The sequence below is a fragment of the Perna viridis genome, chromosome 2 (genome assembly GCF_037379345.1).
Source record: "Perna viridis isolate PV_CMFRI_1.1 ecotype Kerala chromosome 2, ASM3737934v1, whole genome shotgun sequence".
Classification (NCBI taxonomy): domain Eukaryota; kingdom Metazoa; phylum Mollusca; class Bivalvia; order Mytilida; family Mytilidae; genus Perna; species Perna viridis.
The window spans coordinates 34,367,164-34,378,551 of NC_142446.1; the positions used below are offsets into that span (position 1 = coordinate 34,367,164).

The window sequence follows — 11,388 nt, forward strand, 5'->3', positions numbered from 1 at the left end:
ATAATAACCACCGAAACACCTTTATTATACCGAGACTTGATGGTTAATATTGTGTGCGACGGTGTTGTAAGAAACGATATAGAAAAGCTCAAATAACTTCCGACTAGATGTATTTTAATGAAATAATTTTGGATTTGATGCGGATTTGTTTTGAGGGGATGTGGCTGTTATGGATACTTGACGTATTCTAAATGTATTTTGATGGTACATGTAACATTTACAGTATATATGCATGCAGATCATAACACGTCCTGATTGGTGTTTTGTTTTTCTTGTTTCCGGATTGACATGACATCTAAAAAATATTGTAGCTCTATAAGGACTTTGTCTACACACAGGATAATTACAGCCCTAAGATGCATATACAATTTGAACCAATCATAATTTTGAAAATATGTCAAAATAAAAACAAGTACAAGAAAGCATTATTTTACAAGGGTGCTTCACCACCGACAACAACAAAAACAAAACCGCTCTAATAAGGAAATGCAGATATGAGGAAGTGGAAACATCAGCATTTACTGATTATTATAGAGTTACACCTACTCAAAGGAACTCAAAAGAACACACAGAAACGAGCAACGATAACCCTACTAAGTCAACTGACAGGACAACACTCTCACATTGTTGTATTCTTTTAAAGTTAGGGATTTAGACAGTCTGTGGTTCGACCCTGGGGATTTAGACAGTCTGTGGTCCGGCCCTGGGGATTTAGACAGTCTGTGGTTCGGCCCTGGGGAACCGTTTTTGCTTGTTAAAACATCTTCAGAGTCGCAAATGATATGGTTTGCTATATTTGTGCCAGAATGATGTTTAGTTCTCGTTACTACACAATGGTGAATGATACTAGACGCAGTGAACAACCACTATAGGTACAAGACATAGAGAACAACCTCTATAGGTACTAGACACAATGAACAACCTCTATAGTTGGCTATAAAGATTCCATTTGGTTTTATCTTTACATCAAGAAGTTTTTGCCATGTGTGTAATTGAAAGATCTGCTAAATTTGCCACAACTTCAACTAAAGTCCTTGTATACATCTCATTGTCATTATATCAGATTATCAATAATTGTAACTATTTATTTAATAATAAAGTTTAATCATAATTTGAAATCCTCAATTAAAACCCGCCGTACAAACTCTATTAGTAATAATTATGTAAATGACACCGACTAAATTAACTAAACTTATTGTTTCCTATCTTGTAACTCAGTAAGTTCTTTGTTCTTGTAATGTTTAAATACAAATCAAAATTCCACACCGAACCCCCTCGCTGTAAATGATCCGTCACCGTCGGTTCATTAGGCAAATCAGATAGTCCATTGTACTTGTAAAACAGAAGCTTTCTACTAGGTATAGGGTAAAGAAGCAAATTGTTTAATACGTAAGTACGAAGTTTATTCATTTCCTTCGAAAGTTTTCTCTTTTTCTGTTTCCTGTTTTGTTCGTTCTTCTTTACAGAGAACTTTCATATATATTTATTATTTTCTATTTCATTTAATCCTTTAATATTTATTGTTTTGTAGAAATAATTTTGGTAGGGGCAAAATATACAAATCTTCGCCCATTGACTCTAAATATTTTTTTCTTAAAGCTGAACTACAATCTACTGGTGTATGAATGTTGATGCGGTGCCCTATACTTTACCGTGTTTGATCCAGTAGGGGTCTGAGAGTTTGCGGAGAGTTGAATCATTTCATAATTTTAGTAATTGGTTTTGCCATATATTGACATTTTGAAAGACTTTCTCGAATTATTTTGTCTGTAGTATAGCAACTTGCGAATTATATTGTTCCTTTTTACATCAGGATAATGTCGACAAAGTCCGGGGCAACTGTTGCCTTTGTCACACAACAGTCACAGTCAGAATCCGGAGAAAAGGGGGTAGAAGCCAAAGAGAAAGAAAAGGAGGTCAAACCTGTTATCAACACAACACCTGAAAAAAATATCCAGCTCCATCCATGGCGAAAATTTAAATCTGCAAATATTGACGCCTCTTCAAGGCCATTGGTACAAAATGGAGACATTAACATGAAAAAATGCCTCAATCTGCCGAACGGTAACATGATATTTTCTGAACCAAGTCATAAACTCATAGACATTTATGATCAGGAGGGCTCGTATCACAATAGGCTCTACCTCTCAGGAAGACCTTTTGATATAGCTGTTATCTCAAATAGATTTATAGCTATCAGCTACGGGGAAAACCAATATGTGGAAGTGTTGGATCTTAAAACAGACAGTGTTGTCAAAACATTCAACTGGGAAATTAACTGCTTAGGGATAGCCGTTCAGTCAAATTGTCTTTATGTCGTACTGGAGGGAAGTGGAATTATCGTTCTTGATCACGTGACAGGAGAAACCGTAAGGACTATTCCGATAAAACTAAGTCATAAAACGTTTCTTGTAGTAACAGAGGAAAGCATCATTTACACAAACTGGGTCTATAACACTGTTTATTGTTTAGATCTGGAAGGAAATGAAAAATGGATATTCAAAAAAGTCAAACTTAACCGTCCGATCGGTATTACAGTGACACAAGAAGGGGAATTGTTTGTTGCAGGAAATCTTTCAGGAAATATATATTACATCACTGCAGACGGATTGAAGTTCACGGAACTTATAAAGGACAAAAATATAATTGATATCGACTTCGATGAGAAAACAAATCGTCTCCTAACCTTTAAAGCTGATGGATCTGCTTTCAAATATTTCGTAGAATATGGAAATTAAACTACCTGAAAAGTATCGTTAAAATGATTTTTCTAGGAAAATGTACCCAAACAAAACTGACCATAAAGAAGTTTTATATTCTGATGCTAACTTGGGCCTGTAAATGCATGTTTTGCATGTAAGACCGTGACCTGTAGAAGTTGAATTGTTCGTTGCATGACTTATGGTGGCAATCATATTACACCTCCTGTTTTTTTTTTATATTTATGACATTCAGCTCTTCATAACATGTAGGTAAAAACATAAAGACAATACATAGAGCCTGTTTGAAGAAAAAGACAATACATAGAGCCTGAGAAAAAAACGTATAGCTTGTTGTCTTCTCTCCTATTTGTTAAAGTGTTTGAATTCTTTATCGATCTCAAGAGTTCAATCCAAATTCGACAGATTTTTATAGTTCGTTTTATTGTTGTAGTTTCTCACCACTGTCTCAGGTCAGGGAAAGGTTGAACGCTCACAAACATGTTTAAACCCGCCACATACTTTATGCGCCTGTCCCAAGCCAGGAACCTATAGACTAGTGGGTGTCGTAGTTATTAGTTTTACGTTGTTTTCTATAGATTAGATCGATTTCCGTCTTCTATAAATAGTTTTACATCATTCATTTTGGAGCCTTTTACAGCTTGCTTTATTGTATGGGTTTTGCCCATCATTTAAGACCGTGTGGTGGTGACCTGTAGGTACCAGTATCGTATTGCATATCCCTGAGCGAGTGTACGTCAAAACATGGATGCCATAAAAATATAGTGCATTTTCTTTTTGCCTCTCTACAAACTAATGTTTTGTCAAAAGACATGAACAATGACTTAAAAAATAGAGCAAACATCACACTGTAAGATGAAGAACTTTTTTAAAAGAAAATCTAACATAATATCATAAAAATGTTCCACTGAAAAGGTTGGTTAGGTGAGTGCAAAACGAAAGTGAAAGTAGGGAAAATGGCTATTTATAGTTCAAGACTACTTTTCTGTCCAATCTTCGTGGACTCACCCTATTTTCTTTGCAGGAAATTATTTTTTCACATGTCCTTAGAAATGCTACATAAGTGAAAGTTTTATTGAATCAATTTACATATTTTTTTAAAAAATCCTAAAAATATGCACTTCACTATAGAAGTCTATGGGAAAATCAATACGATACTGAAACCTTGTAGATGTTTAATTGATCGTTGCTTGGCTTTTGGTGGATGACTGTCTCATTGGCAATCATACCATATCTACTATTTTTATACAGTTTTCAAAATTATGGGTGAACAATCAATAGTTGAATATTTCGAAGCCTCTATTTGGAAAAGTTTCTCTGTATGATTTATGAAGACAAAATATACTTGAATTATTCTCTCATCATGTTAATCAAAGAGGGAAACGGCTGTAAGATAAAAATATAACATGTAACTAAGATATATTTCTTATTCAGACGTCCTCTTTATCTCGACGGTCAATATTTGTGCTTTGCTTCGCTTTTTCCTCTAGTGCTTCCTCTTTTGTAAACTCAGTCCAAGTATTAAGACTTTTTATTTCACGTTAACTATATTGACGACTATTCCAAGCGAATTAAAAATAAAAAAAAGTTATTTCAGGCTGAATATCTGCCTTTTGTACTATGTCCTTGGTAGAAGAAATTGATTTTTTCAGTTTTTTTTTCGGTTCACTGTAAAGTGTAAGAAGACACGACTTAGGATGTACTGGAGGAAAGAGCTACTTAAAGTCCTTCAAAAATCCGTTATCTTACGCTCAACATTAAGATTTTTGTACTAATGTTGTCAAGAACCCCTGGTTACTCAGAGTGATTCGTTGTCCTAATTTATTGCTCTTTTTACAGATAACAACTCTCATACTTCAGTTCTACACTGATTAAAACCGTTTTAAACACATACACGTGTTTATCCAGTCGTAATATTTTGTCATCAACATGCTCTTCTGTATGCTTTGGCATTCTAATTTGACCAAAATTATAAGAATTTCTATAAATTACATAATTTGTTCTGCTCATTTTTAGTACTGTGTATTTTAGCTCGTAGTCATTCATTGCGACTACTTAGCTGATTTTTTTTTGTGTCAACGGTTGCGTATTGTCAACATTGTTTGAAACTTTCAATTGGTATTTTAACGGATGTGAGTTTGTTTGAAAATCTTGGTTACAAATAAAATTTCTTGTTTAATTGTTATAATGACTACAATTTAACATTACACGAACATTTCTGTAATAAATCTATCGGTCAGACTTTTCTAATTGGTAAAAGTATGGATATACCGTTACGCTGATCTTGACCCTTTCGATCCATACCTGATTAATTATCATGCTTGTAAAAACAAGCGAAAATTAGAATTCAAAAATATGCCGCAGCCCTTTTTTTTTATAAAAATCCCAAAATAATGAAAAATATAGAAAAAACAAAACATATAAATAATGACAACTTGAAGGTTTTATTTTAATGAGAACAGAAATGACTAAGACAAATACCGAGATTTGAAATTTCTAAAATTACGACTCTTATAGGGGACGGAAATGCCTTTAATTGCCTCGGATATTGTCAATAGTGTCTGAAACTCTTTCTCTTGCTCCATCTAAGGCTTCACCACCAAATTCAGACACCCTGTCCCTAGCATTGCTGAGTTTGTCACTTATATCATCTCCAAGATTATTCAGATGCTCTCCCAAATTATCAAGATGTCCTCTTACTTTAGAAGCAGCATTATCTAAATGGTTTCCAACCTCATCAGCAGCGTTTCTGAAAAAAAATTATTTCATCTGCATTTTAGGGAATACGTTCGTATGATTCTTCAGGAAGGCTTCAGGTAGTAGTTTTGTTATGTTTTTCTCAAAGATAAACACATAACAATACTCACTTAAGATATATATTGCATTTTCGTGCTGTAACTAAGACATTTATCCATGCACCATGCAAATCAAGCGATTTAATTTAGTGTTTCGTGACAGGGTCTATATAGTTTTTCAATATTCAAAACAATATTAAAAATGACATTTTTTTGCACGGTAAACGAAATTTTAACAAAAAATTAAGTATTTTCGGGGAAAGTTGTTGATAACATAACTATAAAACAAGGACTAGAGCTACATCCGTTCTACTGTATGGCAATTCTGTCGTACTTTGAGCTCTTAGATTTCCATAACAACGCCAAGTTCATCAAACCTCTCGAAATGTGATACTTTCAGATTAAACAAATATCAAGCCTAGCAAAATGTTTTTGAAAAAAACTCAAAAAACATGTAATCATACTTACTCAATTTTGTCTCCTACGTCATTAAAAAAGTCACGTGCCCTATTGAAGAAATCCCATCTCTGAAATTGTACATTATTATTGTTATTCAGCTAAAATCTAAGCAGGCAGGTGTATGCTGTTGATTTTGAATACGTTTATTATTCACGTAAAAAAGTAATTTAATGATATAATGCCTGGGGTTCAAAGAAAAAAGATTAGCGAGTTCATCATTATTTGTGTATACGTAAAACAATATCCTGGATACAAACCGATTATACTTCTTGCTATAAAGTTCGAAAATATAGGAAAAAGATCGATTATTGTTGGTGAAATAAAAGCAGATTTGCTATTGTTTACTCAAAATGCTTAGTTAACACGATTGTCCATTTTTAAGTACTTCATTGATATGTCAGTAGTAATAGGGACAGAAAACCTCATAACGGTAATCTTTTCGGATTTTTAACTTGGACCTTAGAACCACTGAGGGTCTGATTTCATTCTGACAGAAAGTGATCTGCTGGGCTAATACCAATCGGGGAAAAAATGCAATCGGAACTACTCAGCATTTCTCATTTACACACAGAATGTTTTAGTGTTACGAAATGGTCGCGTAGTTCCGGTTGAACAAAATTAGTGTAAGGGAAATGACCGAGCAGTTCCGATTGTTCATTTACTGACAATTCGGTCCACAAACAAGTGGTTTCAAGTCTACCAAGACAAAGGACCACATCAAACGTATCTAATACGATAAGTGATATATATCTGTTGATAAGGCCTCCTTAGGCACCGACAACTTTCGTCCTTTGATTTGATGTCAGATACGAATTTTTTCTACGATGGCTTTTATTTTTTAGACTGCTGTAAAAGATACGAAACTAAAAAACATCTTTGCTTTGTATTACCCTTGGTATTACAAGTTCACTTCACGTCAGACTGAAAGAAGGAGCTCAGTGCTTCTACGGTCAAAGGTTAAACTCGCATTGATTACCATAATAAGGACTCGTCCTCTTTAAATACCTTTTGTCTGTGTGCAGGAAGACCAAGAACTAAATCCGAAGCCAAAACCAAGAGAACAACACCAAATGCAAGAGTTAACTTCATGTTCCGGACTTTTCCTGAAAATGTTAATTTAAATACAGATATTGGTTGGTTAAAAGCTTAGCCGCCCCGTGCAGGTCCGGATGACAAAAGAATAGGCCTGCAGCAGCGCTAAGCTTGTCATAAAAGGCGACTAAATAGTGCTCAGAAACCTAGCCGGGGGCTATGCGCTCTGCCCAGAGAGCAAATGGGTTGTGTGCCCCAGGTAGTGTAATGGGGTATCCCTGGCGTGTTACATGCTAGGGTTGTCAGGCTATAATACGGAAAACCTGACCGCAAACCATAGTGGTGCAACGTGTTGGGAAAGATGCCACGTTCCTCGTACGTTAAGGAACCCTTCTGTGGTATTCTCCCGGAGTAGGAACCATAGGGCTCCGCCACAAGAGGCTGAATTGCATTGCCGACCCTACCCACCTCTTCCTATTTCCAGTGGCAATCAAAATTTGTCGACCCCATATCCTTGTATCCCATCCTATTTTTCATTTCATCATCATTTCATGTTCATTTTATCATCCATTTCATGTTCATCGCCTGAATATAGCTGAAATATTGCTGCTCCGGCGTCAAACCCCAACAATCAATCAATCATAAAAACTTTAAACGAAACTATTTTGATTTATGTCCAGATCTTACTTGTTCGGAGTAGTCCAGGTGAACAAAGAAATATAAAAATAATGGTGTTCACACAATTTCAGGACAGTTGGATTAAGTTACTTAAGACTCTCAGAACCTTTTTACACTGCATTCAGGTGACAAAAGATGGAATTAAGTCGAGGATAATTAGAAATTCCACTTTTTAACACCAATGTAATGATACTCAATTATTTTCCATAAAAATAACAAGTTTTTATATGATATATTCGGTATTGCTCTTTAAACAGCGAGACCGGCTTAGCACATGATTTTAGTTCTTGAATGGTGAAAAATATTCCATTCCACGATCGTTTTGGAAAGAGATGATGTGGGAATACTGGTACAATACTGAATTTAATATTGTGAAATATAAAGGTATATGAATTGACAAATGAAAATAAGTTTTCCCGTTTTGATAGCTAAATGTACTTTGTTGCTTTGTTATAATGGAAAATATCAATAAAATTAGAATTAGTAATGATGAATTGAAGTACCTACACATGTGGTGCGATATTGTTATAAAGATTCAATGTTAATAACATATGTTCGGAGGACCAAGGCTTCATCAATATCAAAACTAAGAAAACGACACTGGAATGTACACTAATGATATTAGTTGTTAGTAGAGTCTCGGTTATCCGTTTATGTCTTTAGTGTCCGTATGTATTGTTTTAGTTATTTTTAGTTATTTCAGTGGTTCGTCTGTCTTGTCTCCAGGGTAATGAATATTATGCATGCTCCTCGTTCTAAATTATGGTATCCTTGTTATAACTTTCTAGTAAAAAAAATCACTACATAAATGACTATCAATTTTTAAGATTTCAGCGAGTAAAATATTTTTTTAAATACGCCTTTATATAAGAAAAAATAGCCACTAACAGCAAAAGTTTTAAAGTTACTTACCACTTCTTAACTTGTCTGAACCGGTTTAAGTATAATTATTTGTAGAATGAAAAATTTTGATCTTATATAGTCACCTAACGTGATACACTATAGAAATGTTAGTATTTGCTTCCGTTCAAGCGACTTGAACTTTGCCATCCTCTGCGGATGAATGCAAAGAGTAAGTGGTAATTAGAGGCTCCCAAGATAATCCTGGTGGCCATCTGTCGGCTTATCTAAAGGATCATTAATTTGTGTCTATTGAAATATACTTCCAGTTCGTCAGAGTGACCAAATTTTAAGCAAATAACTACAAAAACGTCATTTTCACATTACTCGAACAAGGCGTATTCCTTTTATTACAATCTTATGGAGTTGTGTAGGTCCTATCAAAAGCATTATTTCATTCGTTGAAAGTTTCTTTCTATTTGTTATGGTTTGATTTTGTCCCACCTTATTCCTGTTTGTTCCCTTTCTGTTGTTTTTTTCATTGTCAGTGACTAATAGGACAAGGAATCTTGACATAGTACAGCCCTGTTTCTCTCCTGTCGTAATCCAGAAGCATTCCGATTCTTCGCCCTCTACTAACACTGTGCATTTGAAAGTTTCGTACAGTGGTTTTACCATCCTGATTATAACTTGTCTGGGATGCCATATATATATACCATTTTTATAACGCAGATAAAAATTGGAAAATAGACATTTTCAGCCTTATGACAACATGCGACTGTTACACTACTATAACCAGTAAAACAATTTCATCCAAAAATATCAATGAGCAAGTCCCTATCTTAGCGCTTTTCAAGTTTAAGGATCCATTTTCCTATGGTTTTGCCGGCTCTTTAAGAATATGATAAAAATTAGAGTAATCCCTCTTGTATTAGGTAAACAGATATTTTAACGAGATACTATGAATTGGAGTTAGTTAAATGAAATGGCCCAGAAATTTTGTTTCTTCAGCGGTTGTCAATCAGTCTCCAATATTCTGCTACCATATAAATGTACTTGGGAACAAGACCGAGTTTCTTTGTATCCTACAGAAAATGACTGTTTAGATTTTTGGTCGGTGAAAAAACATGGCCACCGTTATTAAAAATAGAACATAGGGATCAGACGGTAGTTTTTTTGCATATATCTCCAAAACCGTTAGATTTAACCAAATTCTGGCACAAGTAAAAGTCTTCACCATGATGAGATCTGTCTGTGATGTAATTTTGGTGGAAATCTGTTCACCCATGTTGGAGTTATTACCCTTTTTGGACGTTTTCTTGTTGTTTTTGGTGTTATTACTTTCAAAAACCTTCTCTTCAGAATCTACTGTACACAATTTAATGTTGATATTACTGTTTTTAGGGTATCCTGCACAAAATGACCGTTTGAATTTTTGATTGAAGAAAACACATGGCCGCTTTTACTAAAGATAGAACAAAGGGATCGAAATACAGTTTTTTTATTTTTGCAAATAACTCAAAAACCGTTGAATTTAGCCAAATTCTGTTGGAGAATAATATTGTTCACCATCAGTAGACGAACCTTTGTCAAAATTTTCAAAATGATTTGTGGCCTGTTGTAGGATTTATGGCCTGTGAAACATATTTTTTTGTCGTTTTAATGTTTAATTAAAACTCTCTGAAATCAAATGCAACAAATTATTTAATTACAGTTGGCATATTTTTTAAAGGTTTCTTCCACAACCTGCTCATTTAAAATGTTTCATCAGTCAAAAAAACATGACCGTCATTACTAAAAATAGAACATAGGGGTCAAAATGCTTTTTTAGCTCTTTTCTCATGAACTATAGAAGAATAATGAAAATGAAAGCTACCCATAAGATAAACATTGACAGGAAATATTGATTTTTTTAGGCGGCCATTTTAAAAATGGCTGCCATTTTACGACCATTGTCACCAGTTGCTCAGATTCCATCTCAGGAAGCTAGGTGTTTTAAGTTGAATGGAAAACGACAAAAGATTGTTCTTTGCGGCCATTTTTCTGCTTAACATGGTCTCCTGATATGGTGATGATGAAAATTTTGGATAGCCGAGGTTTGACTTCAATTTATGTTCTTTTTCAGCAAATCTATACAGGGTTAATGCCCCTCAGTCCTGGTGGAACAACAAGGCATACGAGGACAGTGCCCATTTTTTTCCCAGAGGTTCTGAAAACACTTTGAATGCACTTCACATATTCTCTTTTTCGGCATTTTATTTTTGTCAAACAGGGTAACAAAGCACGATACCTTTACTTACTTAGGTAATAGGATATGGTTTGTCAGGTGAGCGATTCAAGCTCTTCGAGAGCCTCTTTTTTAAATCTGATTTATTTTACTTTCTACTAATTTTGATAATTATAGTGTTAATTCATGTTACAATGACACGGTTACTGATATTCCATAAGTACTACTGTTACAACTGAAGAGTTTGGAATTCCGTCCCTCCACAGTGGAGTTTTAGATAAAAGGGGGGGGGGCAAAAACATTCTTGACAAGATCACTGGTGCGGATCACGAAGTGAGTGTTTTTCATGATTTAACACACACAATTTTTCAACAATTTTTTTCCAAGCCCCCCCCCTCCCCGATCCTCGGTCGATTCACAACAAAAACGATAAAATTGATAGTCACTGCTTCTCTGTCAAGAAGGTGGTTTATAGGAGATGCAATGCGATGTTTTCTGCGTTCTTAAGATTTTTTTTTATCTTGCTCTGAAGCTTTTTCTCATTATTTCACATTTTAAATATCCAAAATTTTATTGGAAGCCGCCTAGATATAAGGACGTGTTATCTAGTTCTACCCAGCATGAAGATCTGTAAACG

General features: G+C 34.7%; 2 protein-coding genes across 2 annotated transcripts; one reads left to right on the top strand and one right to left on the bottom strand.

The window, feature by feature from the left end:
- Window positions 1-1,288: 1,288 nt before the first annotated feature.
- LOC148624770 (uncharacterized) lies at window positions 1,289-3,338 on the top strand. Its single transcript, XM_088567656.1, has 2 exons — window positions 1,289-1,389; window positions 1,814-3,338. Exon 2 carries the CDS (start codon window positions 1,818-1,820, stop codon window positions 2,736-2,738), a length of 921 nt encoding a protein of 306 aa, XP_088423782.1. The 5' UTR covers window positions 1,289-1,389; window positions 1,814-1,817; the 3' UTR covers window positions 2,739-3,338.
- A 1,807-nt stretch (window positions 3,339-5,145) lies between these two features.
- On the bottom strand, window positions 5,146-8,752 carry LOC148624771 (uncharacterized). Its single transcript, XM_088567657.1, has 4 exons — window positions 8,597-8,752; window positions 6,980-7,077; window positions 5,984-6,042; window positions 5,146-5,469 (listed from the first exon to the last, which is right to left on the bottom strand). Exons 2-4 carry the CDS (start codon window positions 7,061-7,063, stop codon window positions 5,253-5,255), a joined length of 360 nt encoding a protein of 119 aa, XP_088423783.1. The 5' UTR covers window positions 7,064-7,077; window positions 8,597-8,752; the 3' UTR covers window positions 5,146-5,252.
- Window positions 8,753-11,388: the final 2,636 nt, after the last annotated feature.